Genomic DNA, 23,841 nt, shown 5'->3' on the forward strand with positions numbered 1-23,841 from the left:
GCATGCATCCAGATGCCTCGATATGGATGGATGCAATTCACTTGCCAGCAATCGGAGAAATGCAATCAAGATAAAGATCACTCCTTCAAACGAAGGTTAGCATTAGAATGGTAGTGTAGCCGTAGGCACCACCATTAGGTGTTTCTGAAATTGGAAGAAGTGAATTGGCATGGTGATAATTGGAAGAACGTTGGTGATCTAGTTTTCCTCCACTCGCAAAGCAAAAATATTGCATGTGTTAAACAAAAATATTGCATGTGTTATATTAAATCCACCCCCACTAACCGTAAAATTATTATTCCCTGCAAACAAACAAGACGGATTGGTATCAGAACAGGGCTAACGGTTATAAGACTTCAAACCTGTATTAGAGAAATGGTACAGTGAACTCCTCATCAAATTTAGAACAATCACTTTGGTCGAATCTGTTTGAGCACAGAACCCATTGTACCATGACAGTGATTTTAATTCTTTTCCATCACATGGCTTCCGTCAATCACTAAAAAGGATTTGGCTTGCCGGTAGTGAAGGAGCTCTCTATTTTCCAAAGAAGATTCGATTCACAACATCAACAGGTAAGGCATAAGCAGGATCTATTGACTTTAATCCTGGATATTCCATCAGGGACAGTCCTGTTTATCAAACAAAAGAAGGCTTCAGAAGTATCCACAAGCCTCTGACGCTAGAACAGAATATATTGCAATGCACTTTGAGAAAAAGTTCTAATTCAAGGGAGATGATGAACATTAAAACACGGAAGGAGGAACACAAATGGAGAAGCTGGTTAGCACCTGCTACTCCAAAGTAGGTATGAAAAACATCAACAGCATTATCTGGCCTATCTGAAATTCCTCCATTCTCCCTGTCCTGCATTATGATAATAATGACACACTTCAATGACAAATACAAGAAATCAAATGGTTCCATTATGAACGGCGTGTGGAATATGAATTCAAACCTGGCAATTTAGGATGAACCGAGTGAGTTTATCCTTGTCAATCCAGTGCACCCTATCAATCATTATGAGGCTGGACAGCACCCACCAAGAGTAGCAGACCTGGAAAAATTTTGATGACATTGATAACAAGGAATTAGGAAAAACACCTCTAAATTAAGTTAAAAAAGTATAAAATAAAAGGTTCAGGAAAAGTCTAACATCAGCAAGCTTCTCAGGGCGGCCATTTAACCCTCCATCTTTACATTGCCGCTCACACAGCCACCAGCCAAGAAGATCTTTGTCAACATGGTGCAGAGAACCTGTGATCGCAAGGGCTCCCACACAACAGAAGACTGCAGTAATGGTTGTTTATTGTATGTTCAATCAACCTCAGTCGTGAAGGGAAAAACAAGAAAAATAACAAAAGCATTGCCATTAAGACAGCAGAAAAAATAACATATGATTAGCAGCTAAGAGAAAACTGAGAATATCTTAAATCATTTCAATGTTCAATAAGCCTTGATAAATGACCAAGAAATGACTGACATATGAGTAGTGACATGCACCACAGTTCATAAACTGTGACACAAGTCTTCCTTTTTCTTTCCTGAGAAGAGCTGTCATTCAATATAATGCAAACTGACTCAATAATATCATAAAACATACTCTGCCCAGCATGCGACTCCCCTCCAGGTATAGATCCAAATCCACCATCCAAATTTTTGCAGCTCACAATGTAACTCACAGCCTTTTCCACATCAATTTTATCTAGACGATGCAATATCGAGAGACAGCAAATTGCACAATAAGAGAACCTACAGGGGAACTTGTTGCACTAAGGACTCTTGTATATGCCATGCAATAAAATAGCAAATAGGTTTTTTTTTTGCTTAAGAAAAAGCATGTAAATAGAGAATTATACCTTGTGTCAGTTTCACCCCATATATCACCGGAAAAAGATCCATCTTCATTCAGCAGCCCAGCAACATCTGACTTATAGATCAAGTGAAACAAGAAATGGACTAGGGCCTTTTAGATTCATTACCAATAAAAACATTAATTTATATGCAATACTAGTTCAGGATGCTAGAAGATTCCTGCAGAATTTCCTAAATCCAGAAAGCAATAAAAAAAAATGCTGTGTTTGATCAAAATACCAAGTTTTGATCCTCAGAGAGATGAAATTATTTTCAGAAAATGAAGTGTCAGGACAAGCAATATAGCAAACACTGTTAATATTGCTAGGCAAACATTATAGAACAGTGCTTGTGTTGACAATTTGCAGAACTCAATTACGGTCTGAACCTTTGGTTTATGCCACTGCAAAGGCATACAGGGAGATGCTGATTTAGGTTGATCAATGGACTACTATAGCATAAAGGACATAAGCCCGTTAGTTGCATCAACAATCCAAACTGACATCCAGGTTTCTCAGCTTCATAAGATTGAAACATGAATGTCACTTTAGAGCAATTCTATACTCTGATGAGATATCTAAACTCTGAAAGATAGGAAGGAAAACATCACATTCTTTCAACCAACTTAACATCATTATATTCTTACAGCCAACCGAAAATTGAATGGATTCATCTATTTCCTGCTAGCATGCACTCCATCTTAACGACAATGCCATCAAGCTTGGAAGAATATGGTTGCACATCAGACCCTTGATCATAGAAACATCAAGAGATGACAACAACAACAACCACAACAACAACAGAAAGGAGGCACACAAAGTTCAATTGCACAATTGGCACCTGCAGATTACTCTATGCATATTGTCTCATCTTGAGTTTGTGGGAAACAATATCAAGATGAGACTTGAGTTTATATGCTATTGGTGGATTCCAGCTTATGCTTTGACTTGTCATGTTTACTTCTAAAATCAGCTTCTATAAGTTTTCTTTTGAAGTGCTTTCCTCAAGCCAAGCCTCATAAAGTTCAATATAACTAGACCCATAAAAATTGGCATCCCTAATTTCCAGCAAACTTTTGATCGCTTCTAATTTCTGGTCTACAAACCATTAATGCTACAATTCCTAGCCATCAGAAGAACAAAGTGGATATCAAGTAGTGCACTTATTACTTTTTATAGGGAAATATGGATCATACATGTCAACATGGGAACCCTTAAGCATGTGAGGATAATAGATCTTAAAGCATAACATGTCAAAATGCAAAACAACCTGGAGAAAGGACCCTAAAACCTCAATATAAACATATGTCAGAGATGACAAGTTCTAAGGGTGGACAGTGCAGTAGGTCCTGAAACTAGAACTTTTCATATTAAACATATTCCCACACCAACCCCTTTCTTTTTTGAAAAAAAAAAAAAAAAACACTACTAAGGATCTCATTCTTTACTCCTTCGAAAGCAGATGATTTTATCTAAAAAGCAGATATGATACTTCAATGAAATTGAAAATTCAAAAAAATGAAGTTAGTCAGAGTTTAAGGGCTAAAAGAAACCTACCGATTACCAAACAGTGAAACCACATAGTTTTGATCAAGTTTTCACTTCGGAGACCAACCCAGATTTCTAGCTAGAATTTTTTCAATGTTGAGTTAACTAATCAAGAATAGCATGAAAATGCAAGATAAAATGATTTTGAAGCCACCCCTCTTAATCAAAAGGAAAGCTCGCATATACCATAAAGATTGGAAGCCTAAGTTGATAGTAAAGAGTTCATCAACAATATGTGAGTCTAATGTTGCAAGCAGTCTACCATTCATTAGAATTACCCAACTGAAAAATTATATCAAGAGCCTTCTATTGACCATCAAAACAAATTTAAACTTCATAATATATCTTTCCAACCAAAAAGGATACAATCCGAGACCTTTTCGATATCAAGAACATCAAGCCTGTCAAAAAGGGCCAAAATCTGCACGGCACTGAGTGTATAAAGAAGGTGCGGATCGTGACCGATATTCCCACCAAACCCTCCTGCGATCACCCACTTACAATTACCAAAAGAATACAACATGTTTGACCTAGAAAATTCAATCTCTCGAGTTGGGGAATGACTTACCGCAATCCTGGTGATAGCATTCCATCATCCACGAGACGACTTCATCCGGATCGACAGCGTCGAGCTTATGGAGGAGATCCAGAGTGGTCAGACCCCAATAGGCGCCGTTCATCCTCAGATGCTCCAACACCAGAGACTCGAAATCATCTTTCTTCTATCGAATCAAATATTTCAAGAAAGTTCGTTTCCTTCTTTTTCCCCGATAGTTTCCTAGGAAGATTACTAAATTTATTCGAGAACAAAGAAGAGGGAGAAAGCAGCGAACCTTTTCCACGGATAGGATGTACTTCACATGCTTTTCCGCTTCCAAATCTCCCATCGTCGCCCCGAGCCTCGATCCAAAACCCTAAAGCAATAGATCCAGAGAAAACCTAATCAAAATAGCGTGGAGTATGGTCGAAGCAGAGCGAAGCCAGAGATCCGGAAGAAAGCGAAGGAGAAGGAAGAGGATCCCCGCGCGAAGAAACGATCCAATCCCGCTTCAATCCCGGTCGATCTAAACCCGGCCGCGACTGGACCTTCACTAAACTCGGTTATAACTGCCTTCATTTCAGACCGAATGATGGAGATGGGTCTGGCCGAGGACGAACCGGGCCCGAGCTCGACGCAGTCCGACCCGTTCGATCTTGGAACGCTTGGACGGTCCAGATTCGTGAATTGCTATAAAGACTCGAGGAGCAAAGCACAGGGGACGAGAGGGGAGTTGGAGAGAGCTCCGCCGTGGCGGGTTCGAGAGGACCGTCGCGTCTCTTAAGCTTGCGAACCATAACACTATAGTTCTTCGTCATCTTCCTTCCCAGCTCGACGACTCTAGAGGAACTAAAGAGAATGGAATAAAAATTTGTTAGATTTGACTCTGTTTCTAAACCCGATGGGAACTGATGGTTTAATGCATACATACAATTTCATTCAAAGATTTGGACAGTCGCGAAAATGGGAAATGGGAAATGGAAAATGGAAACGTCATCAAGAGAGAGAGAGAGAGGCTAATGGAACATTTTTTTAAAGTTTAGTGGCAAGTGTTTAGAAGACTTATAGGAGGATAAGTTGGTTTGTGGCTGGTTTAAGGGAAAGTCTTTTATCGTAAAGATCTTTGATGGCAGACTGCATGGCCGCGATAGAGCAGGTAAATGTGGTGAGACCCAGGAACTTTCACTCTTGGCTACAGTTTACAGACGCTCTTGGTCGAGACAACCGTGGATGAAGCTGCAAGAGACATAGGGGCGGACAGAAGTTATTGAGGTGCTTGAAGGTTATTTTTTATGGTGCTGGCTGGTTATGTTCAGAGGGTCAATGATCTACCATGGGGCTTGAAATGATCATAGGGGCAACAAACGGCAAGACCTAGAGGAAAAAAAGATGCGTTTCCGCTGATGAAGATAGAGGCTATAGAAGGTTGAAGGCGCACTTCGGCTGAGCAAAATTGGTAGCTATACGATCAGGCCATTAGAATAGCAAAGTTATTAGACAACTCCTTTGCTAGTTCGACTGCAAAGTTGAAAACTCTTTAGCCCATTTTGAGTGGGCATTTCGTTCTGTTCTACAATGGAATGACAGACATATTTCAATTCTGGATATTCTTATTTCCCGGAGATTTTAAGCTAGGATAAAGCCCATACCCTATGCGCAATGATGCATTGTAGGACATCCTGGAACCTTGCTATTGATGACATTGCCATTGTGCTACAATCATAGATAGCAAGTGTGTGTCTATATATATATATATATATATATATATATATATATATATATATGTAAGCATATTTGACAACGCTTATTTCATCTATTTATTAAAGCTATGTAGAATGCACAAGATACTGCGAATGGAAACAGCCCTACGGGCTGAATTAGTAGCAATTGCCCTATCAAGAGATAAAAATGGAAATTGCCCGACAGGCTGAATTAGCAGCAATTGCTCTACCATGAGATAAAAAGCATCTGTATCAACTTCCATATGGATCTTATGCTGCGTCAATTGCATCTCAAAATTCACAGGCCCTTCATTCTACACAACAGAGGAAGCCTTATCTGAAGTGTTTTCACAATATGGCCAAGGGATTGAAGGTCTTCCAATATCTTCCAGAAATCTGGTGCTGCTTTAGTTCTTACGAGCAAACAAGCCGTGTCTCATTTCTGACATAATTGTCTCCAGCCAAAAAAAAACAATGGGCAGTCTCCAAGGGATCAAAAGGATTTGGATTTGTAACATTTGCCTCAAAAAATGAAGAACAAAAAGCCCTCACAGAAATGGACGGCAAGGTGAACACACAAACATCCACTTGATGTTTGTCAGCTGGCTATAACCGAAGACTTTGCTGCTGTCCTTGGGGGAAAATTAACTACAAAAGCTCATGATGCCTTGACCTTCCGGGATGGAGGCCGCCGGAACATATTAATTAGATCATCAAGGCCCTGTGGAAAAACCATCAATTACCCGTATAGGATTTCTCAAAATGAAGCATCATGGTATCTAATGCAATGTTAGACAAGCAAGCATACATACCCGTGTGGTGATAACAAGGAAACTGAAGAGGAGAATTAGATATGATCCCAGTACTAGAAGTAAAAGAAGATCAAAAGCAACACTTGCAACCTGCAATTTCATAAATCAATTTCTCATGATGAGGTTCCCCATTGAGCAAACACAAATTGTTATGTAGTAGTTTGTGGATCAATGATGATGGATGATAGAAACACTTTTGCTGGAATGGTTCTTGTCCGGCCATTAGTGTTCTCAAAGTTTGTTCTAACAAAATTTTAAGCTAACTAAAGTTTAGCTATAGATTAGCAAGTTCAAAAGTAAACAGCTTACAACAGTTCACTGATGACCAACGTATGGGACATCTCTCACAAAAGCATAATTTATTTCTTTTGAAACTAAGACACTGTTCTACTTTGTATAATCAGATGAAGGGTAAAAACTGAAATAGAGGTCCAGTTTGTGTCAATTTTTTGAGTTATCAAGAGCTGAACAACATGCTTGGCATAATTTATAAGCGGCCACCAAGAGCTTTTCTTCATGAGATTGACAACATGTGTGTGCTGAACTTAGAGATGCATGTGGGCAAAATTCATAGACTATAAACAGTATTTCCTGCTCAGCATGTGAGGCCCACCTGCATTTAAGGCCACATTCCACAAAACAGAGATATGGTACACAGTGCAGTGACTCCTATACATGTGCGTGTGTGAATAAAGCACGCTTTCTACCCACATAGGCAAGAAAACAGAGTGACAACATGGATATGCTTTAAGCACCTGATATATGTAAAGTGTTGCCCTTGTAGAATCATAAAAACTGAACATCCCATCAATCATCTCATGTTGCAGATGCACCTCAACCGTGTGATCAGATAATTCCTGCCATAAATAATAAAATCAGCTTTTCAGATTACATGGGAGAAGAATAGGGCACTTCGAAAAGAAAACAAAAATAAATGTTAAATCTTTTATTAAAGAAGAATAACATAGCAGAAGCATTTTGAATGTATGGAATATGGTTATAATTAATATTTTACATAGTTCTTGTATATCGCATGCACACACACAGAACCATATTGCAGCACTTATGTGATTAAGGTAATTATGTAAAATCATGATGCTCCAAGGAGGATGAGTGACAGGTTTGGTGTTTATATGCATCCACCATTGGTACAGTAAGTTACCTTTAGCTTTCACAAGGAAGGATATTCCTACTCTGATCAATATGTTTGGAGGAAATTAAGATGCAATAGACAAAATCTATGGCCAACTATTCTCAGTCAACTGTATGAGATGTATATAGTTCCACCCAATAAAGAATGTTTCTGTGATCTAGAGATGTAGGAATATGCAAACTTTATAGACTTTTAATCTGATTGTCTTCAAGCCACTAGCAAGAAATGCTCTGGGTTGATTATTTTTTTCCCCTTTTAAAAATGAGCATAGACTGCGAATACTGCCAAGTGCCAACTAGAGGCATTGACAGGAATGAGCATGCAAAGTTTGTGCCTACAAAGGCTAATGTACAAGCTCACGGAACTTTAGGACTGATAAGTTTGATATTCACTTTTTTCTATCAAGCCTAAAAATATTAAACAAAAAGATAAAATAGTAGAGCAAGGCATTCACCTTGATATCCTAATTCAAGCTGTATAGATTATTAATAAAAATTAAATCACAATACAACAGAAATTAAAAATTATACATCTGTAAAACCTTTTTCAATGCAGAGATAATTGGGTCAGTCTTCGAAAGAAAGGGTCCCACTCGAGGTGTCCGTGACAAAAGATCCAACCATGACTTAACATAAGAAGGATTTACAGCCAAACTACTATTATCTGCGAATATCTGAATGTTCCTGCCTTGGTATCCATAAATATGCCTCTGCATAAAGGGGAAAGAAATTTAAGTTGACAACTAAAAGCCATAATAGAAGACTAGAGTTCATAGCTACAGTAGATGAGCAAGCACAAAAAAACATTTATGACAAATTTGCCGATCTATTTTCATGTACTTATATCCATTTTAAGCATTTCAAATTTAGACATCTTCGTGGATGCAAAAAAAAGTGAACCTTAACCTGTGAAGTAAATTCATCATCAAGCATTTAAAACCTAAAAATAAGCACAACTAGCACATAGGTTAATACATATATGGACACATGTAGATCCATATGGTGGCTTTTCCTTTTCTTAATCTAGTAAATGCACTTGCCAGACATGAATAAAATCACTATTGTTCTCCATCATCCTCATGATACAAAAAGATGTAACAGATAATGATGTATTACAATCAAAATCCGTGATACATCTGCTGATAGCCTGGGTGGGTTTGATCAACATAATTCCCTGATTAAATAGTTATCCTCCTCTGGCACTTCTGCCGATATTCCAGTCAGCAATATTATCTGATATAGTTATACAACACAAACCTAAACTGCATATTCCATAGAATTAAAGTAACAAATTACTGGTTCAGAAAACAATGGACAACACATGCATCCAGGAATAATACATTGATGCGAGCAACAGCTTGACATCCATCATTATGTTGCTTAGCACATGTCTGAAATAATTTTAGAGTGACAAAACAGGAGAATATTCTTGAAAAATTATTATATGATAAACAAAAAGAAATAGCAACTTCATAAATGAGAACAAAATGTTTATGGCTTCTGGGCACTTAGCAGAACAGAGACTGTTATCAACCAAACATCTAAAAGAGAATCTTGACCAACAAGGCATAGAATCCATGTGGAAAAAACCACAAAGTGCAGTTATTAGCAAGTGGCCAAAAACAAAAAATATGCTACCACCTTACATTATTTGCAGATGTCTTTAAAGCTGTTTCATCCAACCTTGTAGATCTAGAATTTTATAGTAGGTTAACAAATTCTGAACAACACAGGGTATTTGGTATTGGTGAGGAAAATTTATGATATGACTTGGATTATTTAAGCTCTAGTTCGAGCCTCATGAATATGATTGTGTCCTAGTAATCCTAGGAACCGACAGTATAATATCACACTGCAAGGTCTCCAATATTAGCAACATATTACTCCTAAAAAATAATACATTACCATTACCCTGATATGCGACAGCAGACAAGGAGTTCTGGAGCCAAATTCTTGAGTTATCCCCTCAGAGATTGGGAAACAAAGAAATCAACATCTTTCTTAAAACAAGTGCTTATCAATTTGAGAGAATCACTGAGAAGTCAAGAGACAGCTCTCTTTTGCTTATTCTCTCTCCTCTAGGAAGCTTAGATCTTCATTCATGATGGAAACAATAATTGGTAAAATGTTATCACATCTTCTTGTTACAAAACCAACTTAAAGCATGTCTTGCAACTAGCTCTGAGGTATTTCAAGTTAAATTTAAGTTTTAATGCTTAGGCGTTCATTTAGTGGTACTGATGATAGTGTCCCGATCTGCTCTGCTTTTTCTTGGTGAAAAGGAAACAGTATATGAAACCAAGAAAGGCACCAAGAAACGGTCTTTATTTCAAAACGAACCACATCGGGCAAGTTTTCTATTTGAAGAGTTTGTAAAAAAATTACCATTAGCATAATGAGTTATCATGCACATTAGAAATGTTTTTGTCATTTGATTATAGACATTGTTTTATGGTTTACCATATAGTTTTGCTGTGTAAATCTATAACAAAGTGGAAGACAGATTTGGTCGGTTCAGTCTTGAAATAGAGATTATAGAAATGATGATGACATGTTTTTTCCATTCAATTTTCAAACTTTTTCAGCTCATTGATGAAGAACTGCATCCTTCTGTGTAGTCGTACTGTTTTATGACTCTGCACCTTGTTCCATAAAAATAAATCTAAAAAGAATTTCTTGTATAACCATTATACTGAGAAGCTAATGAAGATCATATCCAACAGGAACAGATAATCCACCACTTTCACTTAACTACTTCAATAATCTAAACTATTTAAAACACCAGATGAACATGGATATGTTCTCCAACTATAAACTTCCACAATTCCTGCTGTGATCAAATCTATGCCACAAAATAGTATAATGTAGTTCTAGTCAATTATGCTGCTATAAACATTGAACATTGGTGTGTAAATGTGTCGCTTCCAGTTCATAAAAATGGGACAAGGAAAAAAATAACATTACTGATATTAACAACTTGAAAGCTTGTGGAATGACAAAGAAAAAGTAGCTGATCATACCGCAAGACTCTCTGCAATTAATCTGATGCTTCTGTAGACTGCAGCTTCATCCACTGAATCCCTAAAGCAAAACTCAAAAGCTTAACAAGGAATCATTTAGGAGAGACTCAAGATGAAGTAATGAAAATGCTTGTGTGCCCTTTAGCATACCCCAACTTGGTTTTCTATGAGCTGCCGGGGTAAAATGAGCAATAAAGCCCTTCATGTACTGCCAACCCACATATATGACACACACAGGAACCCAGTTTGGAGCTCATTCGGGGCACACTAGGGGGTATGCACAGCAGTACCGGTGAAATAAAGGAAAACTTGCAGTCTTACCTTGTGTCATAAAGTCCTCCTGTATTTTTGAGCAATTCAGGTGCAGCAGAAAGCTCAGAAAGTGTGACAGCAGTTATTCTTAACCTTGAAAATTGCTCATGCTCCCAGGCAACCTAAGTAGGCCATATATTTGTCCATTAAAGAGTTAAGGTCTGCTTCTATCATGCAAGTGCGGCAATTACAACAAAATAAAGTAAATTTCTTCCGTAGAAAACAAAAGGAAGTTCACACAGAAATGTTCAGTTCGGTTATTTTAACATGTAATATGCTCAGTTGGCTGCAACAAGCAATAAACACCAGATATTTTCAAAGAAACTCAGACAGTAGGCGCATTTAGTAGGGCATTGTAAGTGACTCATGGATGAAGGTGTTTGGCTGAAATATTCTAACCATTCAAACTTAAAATGTGCTGTACAAGAGTTGACAAAATTTACACCTTGACTAACTCCAAGAAGATTATTCTAAAAACGGATGGAACCATGGCATATGAACGTCAGAAAGAGGTGACAAGGTCACAAGGCAGGTAAAGAATAACAATTTTAACCATCAAATCAGGTAGACCAGTTGATCAGCTTATATCAGCACAGCTGCAGATTGTGTTGCTGTGACAATAAAAATTAGTGCTTTTCTTCTGAACATAAGCACTTTCGCGATCAGCCACTAGTCCATAATTTGGGCATTTGCAAATCAAGTCCATCTAAAAACTTTCCTAAGTTTTTTTTTTCCCCCCCAAATTCATGAATTTTTAAGCAATAAGATTAATTTGCTGAGAAACTTAACTCACTTCCCCAACAAGAAGACATATGATAAGAGATGACAAAAAGACAAAGCTAAGGAAAACTTGTTCTACTAGGATACACTGCCGTAAATTTCACCCTTCCATTAATAAAACCACACCCCATACTACAAAACTAATTGAAGACAAAAGCTTATGGTTTTTGACAATTCTATAAGAATTCATCAACTTATGTATAATACTCCTTGCAATGCCAATACAGAAATCAGATCTTGGACAATCTCTTTGGTTGGATTTATGCAAATTAACAGATTGCTGTAGTCATCTAGCATGCATAGGAGTAAAATCCACTCACTCTTGGGTCTGAGATATTTATCTTCTTGTGCTTTATACCAATGGTAACTCCTTGCTCTTTTGCAACATCTGACAAACTCTGCCATCAAAATAATTCATCATATTTAAAAGAAAAATGTATGTGTTCTTAAATGTGAAAGAGGTGCAGCTTCCATAATTTTCACTAACATATCAAATTAATTTTATCATTCTAGCACTTGACTTACTTCATGAACTTGTTTTATGTAGGCATTTTCTGGAGGCTTGGACACATGAATCCATAACTCATTGTTCCAAGAACCAATACTATTCAAGCATATGGCATAGTCAATGCTCTCTCGTAACCGTTGATCAAAACTCCTTAGCCACTGATACAAATACAATTATAATATGCGAACATGAATAAAGGCTATCAAGGGTCAATCAATTAGATGAAAGAAATAAATATAGTGACTTCTATGGTTGCTGATGGAAGGAAGAGCCAAAGTTACCTTAAGAGTTCCATTATAGTTATAAGGTCCGCCGGATGTTAACCCAAAAAGAAGGTTATATCTTCCTCGGGTCTTTGGATTTGAATAAAGACGTGAGAAAAGTCTTGCTATCTCTAAAAGAGCCACAACTCCACTCCCATTACCATCACTTCCCACAGAGAGTGCCTTGACATAATAAGAAGAATTTAAATCCTAAAGTATTAAACAAAAAGATGTAAGAAATACTGGACAAATAATTTATAACCCATACCGGCGCAGCACCAAAAGTATCATATGGTGCAACTACAGCAATTGTTGGCAGTTGATTGGTATCTCCATCTCCTTTCAGCCCTGGCAACCATCCCTGGCATATAATCCAAGTTAACTATATATTAAGTAGGAATGATGTCTGAATGTCAAAGAAAGCATGCAAAACACAGGTCTATGAGTAGACTGGATAGAGGAAAAAATTAGTGGTTCCATCATAGCTAAAACCCAACATTTTGAATTGATGGTAGCAATATCAAGGGACTTTAAATGATACAATGCAGCAGATAAATATACATCCCCGTGGGGCAAGAGATTTTGGCCTACAGTGACCATGGCTACAAACACTTGGCTTGTTAAATCTGTTCCCATATCTTCTGGTAAGAATGTGATATAAAGACAAAATGGAGGAAAAGAACATCCTCACAAACCGGCACAAAACCTTGAGATTCTCTGGAAGGAAATATTACAAAGTGGAGGTCCACAAAACAAATTGCAGGTGCAGTGAAAACAGAAGGTGATGGTCCGGCATTTACAACCAAGAGATCTTTCTGACCTAGTTTTGTCATTTTTCCTCCAGAAGATACTAATATTGTGAGCAAATTTGACAGATTTGAAATAAAAGATGCCTCCTAACTCCTAAGGGTATGCAATTAATTTCCTATAAAGCAAAAGTTGGAGGAGTTCACGAAATGGTGTAGCTAACACACTTGTCCAGTTGTCCTATTGGATTTTGCTAAAAAGGGAGTGTGATTCCTCTAGAAATATAATAATTTCTAGAATTAACAAGTTTGCATTTAGTTTTGTCTGTAAAAGCTTGGACCTGAATGTCCGTTATTGTTAGAGATGATACCTTTTAGGCTCCAATGGTGACACATTGTAGCTAACACACAAGTCTATTATATTCTGCTGATAAGGGAGTGTGGTTCCTCTTCTGTACCTAAAACACTAGGCTGCAAGGTTTGCAATCTTGGCACTAGACCCAATACCAGTACCATGTTAGCATTGTGTTGGTATTCCCAATATGAGGGTCGATTTGGTGTACAGATACTTGGTACGCCCCTCATACCGAGTATGGTATTGTTTCCATACCGATAAGGTATTGTATTGCCCAATATTGGGTGGTACTCATTGATACAATGAACCTTGCTTTGCCATATAGCGCTAGCTAACACACTTGTCCTCTTTGATTGTGCTGAAAAGGTAGTACGGTCTTCTAGAAACATAATAAGTTATGTCTAATGAACAAGCTAGCATTTAATTTTGTTTGTGCAGTTCATAGTTCAAGAATAGAGAAGAGACTAGACCTGAATGTTTGTTATTGTTGGAGATGATAACTTTTTAGGCTCTGGTGATGAAACAACCAACTTGTAGCTGCAAAGTCACACAACATAAGAAGGAATTAGTGGACAATAATATCTTCCACTCTAAGCATGGAAAACTGATTTATCATTTTCCATTAGTAGTGCATTAGGACAACATATAGCTAACACATCTTATAAAGAAAGAAATGATGAATCTGCATTCCATAAGAATTAAAGTACCGGAAAGTGTTAATTGTATTCAAACTAATCTCAAGACAAGAAAAATTAATAAGATCAATTCAGTCAATTTAAGATGAATCCAGTTACTGAGTTGTATTTCTCATAACAAAAGTCATGAGTTTATCTTGTAACGGATGCTTCTGAAATACTTTTTTTCAAATAAATTCCTGCAAGAAATAAACTGAAGCTTCCATTCACATTTAAGGCCACCTTAATTCCTTCTTTCTCCTTAATGTTTGCTAGTCGGACACAAATGGCCAGAGCAACTGTGCAAGAAAACTACTACTCCTTTGTCATACCAAAAAGTTTCAAATCAATTTTTGAAACTGATTGTAAAAGATAAGTATAATCAAAATGCCATGCCTTAATAATCAAAAAGCCATATCCCATCTATCTACCGGCAAGTATACAAAATCTTCTGCACTATTGTTTCTTATCAAGATCCAAATCTTTTGTTCAGAAAATATTTTTAACATTTTTATAACTTCCATCACAATTTATGAAGGATCTACATATAATTGTTTCTAAGCCTTCTGCATAAACCAAAGACCTTTCCATTTGTCTCTGCCATCTATGATGCACAGAATCAATTTATCATTTACAAATGTAAATCGTAAATTCCTCCTAATAATAACAACGCTTGTTACAATTTATAATCCTAGTTTACTAAATGTTTAAAGTTCCTAGGCGGCCCTGACCAGTAAACCACTTGAGGCATCAAATCATACTGGTCTGTAATTTAATAAAATTTAGATTTTTTTTCCCCATTCTATGAAATTCTGAAAAAAGTGGATGATGATAGAGAAGAATCCATTAGGCAATTTCAAAAGAAACATAAAAAAAACTAATATTCCAGAGAAAGAGCAAATGGAAAATGAGAAAAATGAAAAAAAAAAAAAGCCTTGCGTTCAAACTCTTCAAAATTTAGTAGTTAAATATCAATAAGAAGGAGATGTAGGACAAAGAGAGGGACAGGAGTTAAAGATGAAAAGGGAAAAAAGAATCAAATCTCATTTGGCACTTCATGCAGATGATCGTTCAAACCACTCGAAATTTATACAATGGAAAGAAAAAGGAGAGTGAGTAAGATGGAGAGAAAAAAGAAGCTATTCTATCTAGGAAAAGAAAAGTGAGAAAGATGGAGAGAAAAGAGAGGTTATTCTTGGTATTTTTTCTTGCATGGGTAAGAGAGCACATAATACCAAGTACTCTATTCTTCTTTTTCTTCCTGGAAGTTTTTCTCTCTTATAATGAGCATAACAGAGAAGAATAGTTACACATACATTAAGTTAAGAATCCTATTTATGCTACTGAACTTCAATTAATATACAAGTAATGATTCCACCATTGTTCAATTTTGTATGACTTCATAAAGGCAGTAACAATTAGAGTTTAGAGATGTCAAATCAAGCAGGGGTTAAAAAACCATGTAGGAGACTCTGATTACTAAGAAGAAAATATTTCATTTTTTTTAAATGTGACAATTGTTATGCAGTAATATATTCACTGAGTTGTATCTTTTGAAGAAAGAGCTGGAGGTATTCATACTTGAAGAAAAAAAAAAGTTTAGGTTACCAATAAGAGCTTCTCTCTATGTTTTCTTTTTTTTTTTTCTTTTTTTTTTTTTTTTGTGGTGGGTGGGGGGGAGATCATGGGAAGCGGGTTAAGGGTGGAGAGGCCAAAAAAGAAATATCACCAAAAGGAGATGCCTTACATTGCAGGGAAGATGATTATGTGCTTATAAATACAGCTTCTACATCAAAATTTTGTTGTTGATAATTTGCATCATAGTTATATTTAAAGCAACCACCAGTTCCTCATGCTGAGGTAAACGTGTTAGCTAAACTAAATAGTTACAAATTGAGGCTTCATTGTATGATAAGCAGCAGCAACATGCAGCACATAATGCAGAATACAAGAGCTAGATGACTTTTTTTCTACACATTGTGTTCGGGTAGATTGCATGTTTCAGATGGATATATAGCAATAAGTCATGTCTTTAATGAAGCAGTTATCATTTTACAGGCTAAATGTCAGCAATAACATTGGCTAAAAAGCTGCCAACTCTAAATCAGTTTACATTTTGGAATTGAAGAACATATATATCTTGGCTAACCATACTTCAAGCGGAAGTGTACGACGCAATTTCTGAGAGTTGCATAGATGTTCTGATTATTTTAAATTACTGTGTGCAGATCAACTTACCCGCCAGTGGTTGCTGTGGCAGGTTGGCCAGTAGCATCACTTCTCCGGACATCAGCTAATAAAGCATTGATTTTATCATCCTCAAATGCAAAATAAACTGGATACTGCAATTATTAACAAACATAGCAGTCAAGAAAGCACAAGCATAAAATATAAATAAATAACAGAGGACGGAAATTATTGGCTGTGCCAAATCTACTTTAAATCACTAATGACAAGCGATAATCCATCCTTCAACAGATAATGTGGAACCCATAAATTAGAAAAGCTGAAACTTGATTAAACCTCAGCAAATTAAATCTACAGAACTCCTACAAGTTGCAGATCATATGGAGTTAAAACGACAAACCTGCAATATTAAACTAACATTAAAAAAAGGTCCTTTAACACTGAATCTTGATAAGAACTAGCATTTCTTTCTTCCCTTCTAGAAGTCCCTAATGCTCATAGAATAAAAATAGTTATGGAACTCATGAAACCCTTGATATTTGCATCTAATTCTTCGATCACATCATCGACAAAATTAAGTTGAAAGGAATGCATTCATGAACAAAAATAAGGTAACATGCAAATGCCAGAAAAATCTGAAGCAGTCATGGCAAAATCATAAGTGAAAGCACCAAGTGTCATGACTCCAAATAAGTAGCAAAAAAGAACAATAAGGCCACCTGGTTGCTTTCCAATGAGGAAAAAAAATGTTGATCTAACCTAGGAAAAAGAAATTATATATATTTAAAAAAAAACTGCAGTCCACTTCTCAGAAAAGAAATTTGACTGAATAAAAAGGACAACAGCCCACCTCCTTTTGAATTACCATGTAAGCTGAACATCATTCCAAAGCCCAAGCAGCATCGGCACACAGCCATAATTTCTCCAAGGGTAATATGATGCATGACAACTTCACTGCTATACCTAAGATAAGGTCTCAATAGGTGATGCGCTGAATTTTGTTCCAATAATTTTCTGAAGTGCCATCAACTTCTCTTTCCATTTCTCAAAAACAACTGCATCTACATAATTTACAATTTTAGATCAAGCAGCTAGGGCAACTGCCAAGGAAATTTAGAGGTCCATTGAAGCACCAGACTTCAATGTAGGCACACATCTGAGCAAATTTGGAATTACAGTCTTCCAGACAATCCTCTGGAGATCAATTTGAGAAAGCATAGAGGAATGCCAATGAAGGGTCTTGAAAGATCTCACACCTGGTTATTCCATCTCCATCACCTCCTATCTTCCTTATAGAGAAAAAGCTCTAGCCTCAAAAAAATCACCAGCATGGATCAATATCTCCAATGCCATAATTCAGAAAATTTAACTAAAGAGAATGACTTTAAATTGTTAAATTTACCTCACAATTCAAAAAGTCTCCCAAAGATATGAATCTCAATATAAAAACAATAGCTGCATTATTCCCATCCAAGAGCTCTAACAACCACTCCTTAACGAAATTGGGAAACTACTTATTTTCCAATCACATCCCAAATCCAAATGAGCACTGAACATAAATCTTCCCACGGACTTTTTCAATGCATAATTGTGATAGGAAGAGTAGGTTTGGTAACCCAGATTTGCAATTGATAGAATTATGTTGCCCTTAATGAAAATATCTAAGCCTACATATCCACGATTAGACACTGAAAACATAATGTTAATCTCAAAGAAAATCAATGGGACGGGCACTTAACATAATTTGAAGACTTTAATGTTTCCTCTTCCCTCCAAAGGATAAACTAATAACATAGAGTAACATGATCTTGATGAAGACGATAAAATATCTATGTTCACAGGTCAAAAACTATTTAGCAAATCTAAAAGAGTAAGTTGCCAAAAGACTTGCATCAAAGCACTAAGCACCTACTGTAGTTAAAACAAATGGAAAATTTGTGATAAGAAATCTCAAAAAGGAACAAGGAATTGAGAAACAAACATAAACTAAAGATCTTAGATCTGCTATACTACTAGCATTGAGCCAAGGATCCAAAAACGTAAAAATAGAAGCCAAAATGGTAATCATATATTTGAGTGGTGACTATGTGCACATGAATGGATTTGAACAAAGTGTTATGTCGCTTACAGGTATGCTGGCATGTATGAGCAATTGTTCCAACTCAACCAATATTTTTCTCATGAGCCCATCATCTTTGCTCTTGATCTCCCCAACAATCTTTTTGCTAACCTTTTGAGGAAGCAAAAATAACAAGCCTCCTAATTGCTGCTTATTGATGATGTACTCTGAAATTACATAATTGTTGCAAAATTTAGCAATATAAACATGCAGATAAACAACATAAAAAGCAAGACTTATCCCACCTATTCTGCATCAGAACAAATTAGCACCACAAACAGTGTTGGTGATATCACTGGTGAAATTCCATGTATGAGGAATTCAACCTCCTAATGCTCAAGTTTTTTTATAAATTTAATCAGAAAGAAAGCACACAAATCTAGTGGAATAATAATTGCAAGTAGACCAGTTGTATGCTTTCAGATTATAGTTGTTACAAACAAAAGATGAAATGAGATGTATTAGGAATTTAGGCCAAGTATTACTTGAAAGCAAAGGCTGCCACTACAAACGTGTGGATGGATACAAGATAAATTTTGTTATGGCTCACTGTGAAATGGCCGGGTGGAGAGCAATGAACTTCTTGAGCCTTCACTGGACTATAAGAGTGACATGCCAGTATTTTAAGAAAAGCAGGTTGTATTGTCACATAATAAATTTATTTGGAAAGAGATTCAATGCATCTAGCAAAGTGAAAGTTAACTTTATTGTCAAAGGATGGTAGTCCCAAACCAAGTTCATGCATAGAAGTCTTGATATTCTTTAATGAATGTCAAAAGGTAATACTCCATCACTTGCAGCATTGGGAGGATGTCAAATCTAGAGATGCCTAAATAACATACAAAATACCACTTTGACCCCATATAGCATTGTTGTAGGTAGTAGAGTTTCTGCTTGTAGAGCTTTTGCTAGCAAAGATCTCATAAAAAGTTGTTTGCTGTTCTGTAACTACATTTCTGAAGTGCTATGCAACTTTAACATCTATTTGCTATTAGAGTTTTGTAACTATATTTTAGTATCATGAAGTGATAGTAAAGAATGTTGCATAGTACTTTCAATTATCTAACTATTTGTACTTTAAAAACTATTGTTATAATTCTTAATTTATGAATTATTTATATTGATATTTAAGCTAAATAATATCTAAAAATAAATTTTAAATTTATCATAAAATATAAAAGTATTTTTAGAGTATTATTACTATATATATAATAACATTATATTAAAATATGATTTCTTAATATAATATAATATAATTATTTGATCATATGATATAATACGGGTTTATAATAATATTATATATTATATTTTGCTAGTACATTATATTTCTAAATTAATTTCCAAAAAAAATCATGGTCGAGAATTGAACTTGGGTCTCTCATATAGAAAACAACTTCCTAGGGCATCCCAAGTAGAGTTTTTGTGCAAAAGTTCCCTACTAGATCTTTCTCGAGTAGGTTGTTTGAAAGAGCCAAAAAGTTATTTCAAAATTTTTACCAAATATCTTAAAATTATCCAAAAAAGCTTCTCAACCTCCAAAAGCAATGCCAAACAAGACCTTTAACTTTTTTTTCTGAATATTCTATAATCGGAGCATGCATAGTATGATCAATATGATATCCTAATAATGTCGGTTGAGTACCTGCTTTCGTGCACCCATAAAGAGAACTACAAAATGTTCATCTATAGGACCACTCATGTCTGAAGTTTAATTGGATTCTATGAAATAAAAATTTGAACTGTCAAATCATGTTTATTTTCTTTTTTCATTTGTTAGTAATTTTAACCAACATTGAGGGGCATTTGGTTCATGGCTGGAATTAGAATCGGAATCGAAATGGATTCGAATGAGAATTGGAATGGCTATATCCCCCAACATGTTTGGTTTGTGATCGAAATCAGAATCAGAATGGAGTTTGAATACTAGAAAAACATAGGAGTTGGGTTTGGGAGTATTGGACCATAATTGGGTTTGGGAGCATTGGACCATTTCCATTCCTCTCAGAATCGGAATAGAAATGGGAGTCCCCCCAATCAAATGGCTGGAATGCGAATCACTCATTCACATTCCTATTCCAAAGTCCAAACCCCCCCTTCCCACCCCAAAAAAAACACCAAAAAAAAAAAAAAGCAAATATGCCCTGATAGTACGGAGAAAGTTAACTAAATGAAAGAATCAGTGAGCCCCATCAAGAAAAGGATCGGCAAGTACTTAGAACACAACCTCTGGCAGGGGCTTTCACAGAACCAATATCAACTTCATAGAGAGATTCTCACTCGTGATTAGTTTGTTTTTAAGTCCAATCTGAACCGAATCAAAATCATAATCTGGGAAGCCTGCCGCTATCCAGGACCCAACAATTACAGGGAACCAAGCAAATTACATTCTAAACCACAGGACAAAGTAGATTTTTTGATGCTCAACGATAAAATAAAAACCATCCAAATGAACAGGTTCCGTTCTTGAAACAACATCAGAGAATGGTCATTTATACCCAAATGAAAGATATCCAAAAAAGAAAGGAAAAAAAATGCAGAAGACTACTATTATACCAACCAAGATTTTTTTTTTTTTTTGCTTTTTTCCCCTGACAACCACATTAACCAAGAAATACTTCGAAAAAACGCCTAGTAATAATGAAAGAAAGATTGCAATTTACTATGTTACCCGAGGTATCTAATTTAACAGCGACACTAACCAGGAGTTATTACTTGAACGAAACGCAAGAAACGAGAACCGAAAGAAAGAAAGAAAGAAAGAAAGAAAGAAAGAAAACGATCATTTAAATCTCCAAGCACAGATCAGAGCGGCAAGTGTCCCGTTCTGCTCTGTATAATTACGAGTGGGGGCCAGGGAGGGAGACGAATGGCGAATTACCCCGAAGGAAGGTGAAATTCAGCTCCCGGACAGGCATCATGACGACGGTGCGGGAGAAATCGGCGCCGGGAGCAAAGGGGAAAGCGCCGGCGTGATGGTTGAGGCCGCCGAAGCGAGATCCGTAAGGCACGCCGGCTAGATCGTACTGGATCAGGCGGTAGACGTCGACGGCGGTGGCGGCGTCACCGAGCTCGACACATGCGACGAGGATGAGGACGAGGGCGACAACCGAGTAGATCGACTCCAGCACCTCCACCCCGCCACCGCATCGGCCTCTCCTCCTTCCCGCCATTGACGTACGGACGAGGCTTCAGAGAGACAGAGAACGAGCGCTTCCAAGAATCCAGAAGCTGTCCGAATGCAGCTTTCTAGGTTTCGACGGAGAAGCGGTACACTGCTCCGCGGATGATGTGAAAATGGGGATGGACGTCGCTAGATTCACTTTTAGACGAGTACCGAACGCTTCTGTGTAATATTTGTGTTTTATGGGAGCTGCATGTGAAACACTGAAATAGTTCGTACTGATTTGAAGTTACTCGGTAAATTCTGCCGATTTTGGTGTTTTGCTGTATAACCCGTAATAGAACGAAAGTATGGCATGATACCTGTTGTGTGACTGGTTGTATAAATTATTCTATTGCCAAGATTTAAGTAATTTTGGCAAATTGTTTATCGACATTAGTTCAAACTTAGCATTGATAATTTTATATATTAACCCCTTCTATTAAATTATAGCATTTTACATCCACAATGCTATGGGAATAAAAATGTATAATATTTCTTGTTTTGTGAACAGATGGGAATGAACTTGTTTATGTAAAGATAAAAAACACTATTTTCAGCTGAATCATTAAGATTAAAAATCATCATGGATCTTAATATTTGCTCTACACCATAATGATTTTTTATGTGATCTCTCATAAATGATCATATCTTGGCTCACGCAAAAGCTAATGCATACTGGAACAAAAACTCCAAATTGCTCTACCGCGGTCGCTCCTCCAATCTCTCGGATGCCACCATAGCTCGCCTCATCTTCGAGCGAATCTCCCACAAGAGCAAGTATCTACAAGCACTTCGCTTCAGCTCTCCCATCGAGTCCTCTCCGATGCAAATCTCACTACTATAAAAAAATTTAATTTGGGATCGGCATTTAAATGCTTTATTTTAGCGATATCAATAAAATTTAAAATGTGGATCTTCCGATAGTTTTTTTGCCTCTGCATGTCCCGTGTTTGAGGAAAGATGTCATCAAATTGGAGGAGATTGAACGCTAAGCCAATAGAGAAGATTGCTTGTCTCACAGTAAGGATAATATTTATATTCCTCTCCATGACGCCACTGAATTTTGGAGCAAAGGAGGAAGTAAAGAATAGAAGGCTTAAGTTAGATGTTAAGGTCTCCACAAAGAACATATCAAGAGGCTTTAGAGACGAAGATCATGTCTCTCCAGTTTGTACTGTTGTTGAAAATAAAAAGGAAATAAAGGGGGGAAAAAATCAAAATCAAGTGTAGAAACCAAGCAAAGTAATGCAGTTCAATCAGAGGAGGATGGTTCTCCCCATGATACTGCTGATCTGGAAGTGGCAAAGGAACTAAAGAGGAAGAAGCCTATAAATAAAGAAGAAAGCCAATTTGGGGGAATTGATGATGCAGAAACACCATTACTAGATCTCGTTCTTTCGGATAGGACTGGTCAATAATTGGACAAGAAGAAGGACAATGAGGTAGTTTGAGATGCAAGCCTGCTAGGGGGATAGGTCATCGATCATGCTGAGAGGAAGAAAAAAGTCTAAAGCATAGGTATGGGCCATTCAGCACTTCAGCTTAGAAATTGGGATGGGTGGGCCATCAGCATGGGATGATTAGTCTGTAATCAAACTCTTACAAGCATTAACTGCATTGTTGCTTATCTCTTTAGTATGATATTTGAAATTAGATATTTAATGGAAGTTTTTTATCTCATGTTTGAATAGCAATCTATCATCAGTTTTATGTAATTCTTTAATAGTCCTTCCACTGAATGAAAATCTAAAGTATCTCAGGCTCAGGCAGTCCGTAGTTTTGTGATCCATCCATATTGTGATGCATCAAATGTTTTTATGACGATTAAGTGCTCGCTGTTGAGAAATTTCAGAGCTTAGAAGCTGTTGAAGAAACGTCACTAGTCGGTCAGGCTGCTTTGACAAGGCCAAATATGGAGCCCCCTTTGAGAATTTAGATGTAGAAGACCATAATAGTGGTCCTCATCTTGGCGAATTTACTTGTTTTGAGTGATCTTGTAAATGATAATTCTAGCATGCCATCGAAGGATTAAATGCCAAATGTTGTTTTCTTTGTTGTCAACATAAGATGGAGGAACAAATGTCAGCAGC

The 23,841-nt window shown here is 36.7% G+C and overlaps 2 protein-coding genes across 3 annotated transcripts; both read right to left on the reverse strand.

Moving 5' to 3' along the window:
* Nucleotides 1-340: 340 nt before the first annotated feature.
* On the reverse strand, nt 341-4,498 carry LOC105052099 (geranylgeranyl transferase type-2 subunit beta 1). Of its 2 annotated transcripts, none has more exons than XM_010932803.4 (9): nt 4,235-4,498; nt 3,970-4,123; nt 3,768-3,884; nt 1,860-1,926; nt 1,604-1,752; nt 1,157-1,290; nt 959-1,057; nt 792-867; nt 341-632 (listed from the first exon to the last, which is right to left on the reverse strand). In XM_010932803.4, exons 1-9 carry the CDS (start codon nt 4,286-4,288, stop codon nt 538-540), a joined length of 945 nt encoding a protein of 314 aa, XP_010931105.1. In that variant the 5' UTR covers nt 4,289-4,498; the 3' UTR covers nt 341-537. The 2 variants fall into 2 exon arrangements, with proteins under 2 accessions (XP_010931105.1, XP_010931106.1); XM_010932804.4 differs by having other exon boundaries at nt 3,970-4,120; nt 4,235-4,495.
* A 1,373-nt stretch (nt 4,499-5,871) lies between these two features.
* LOC105052097 (uncharacterized) lies at nt 5,872-21,850 on the reverse strand. The gene is made up of 14 exons (XM_010932801.3): nt 21,467-21,850; nt 18,598-18,755; nt 16,521-16,624; nt 14,079-14,145; nt 12,776-12,868; nt 12,526-12,690; nt 12,262-12,402; nt 12,057-12,134; nt 10,966-11,078; nt 10,645-10,705; nt 8,167-8,334; nt 7,228-7,329; nt 6,473-6,562; nt 5,872-6,381 (listed from the first exon to the last, which is right to left on the reverse strand). The coding sequence occupies exons 1-14, from the start codon at nt 21,756-21,758 to the stop codon at nt 6,319-6,321; spliced, it is 1,695 nt and encodes a 564-aa protein (XP_010931103.1). The 5' UTR covers nt 21,759-21,850; the 3' UTR covers nt 5,872-6,318.
* Between the last annotated feature and the right edge of the window lie 1,991 nt (nt 21,851-23,841).

This window comes from Elaeis guineensis, chromosome 9, assembly GCF_000442705.2.
Source record: "Elaeis guineensis isolate ETL-2024a chromosome 9, EG11, whole genome shotgun sequence".
Classification (NCBI taxonomy): domain Eukaryota; kingdom Viridiplantae; phylum Streptophyta; class Magnoliopsida; order Arecales; family Arecaceae; genus Elaeis; species Elaeis guineensis.

Excerpts from the sequence above, each read along its gene's own strand:
- LOC105052097 (XM_010932801.3), bottom strand. The coding sequence starts at position 21,758 with ATGGCGGGAAGGAGGAGAGGCCGATGCGGTGGCGGGGTGGAGGTGCTG. Across the intron at positions 12,403-12,525 it reads ACTATAATGGAACTCTTAAG|TGGCTAAGGAGTTTTGATCA; the intron begins GTAACTTTGGCT and ends TATTTGTATCAG. Across the intron at positions 11,079-12,056 it reads TAAATATCTCAGACCCAAGA|GTTGCCTGGGAGCATGAGCA; the intron begins GTGAGTGGATTT and ends TGGCCTACTTAG.
- LOC105052099 (XM_010932803.4), bottom strand. The coding sequence starts at position 4,288 with ATGGGAGATTTGGAAGCGGAAAAGCATGTGAAGTACATCCTATCCGTG. Across the intron at positions 1,927-3,767 it reads TATCGAAAAGGTCTCGGATT|ATGTTGCTGGGCTGCTGAAT; the intron begins GTATCCTTTTTG and ends TCTATAAGTCAG. Across the intron at positions 1,753-1,859 it reads TGGGGTGAAACTGACACAAG|GTTCTCTTATTGTGCAATTT; the intron begins GTATAATTCTCT and ends GTTCCCCTGTAG.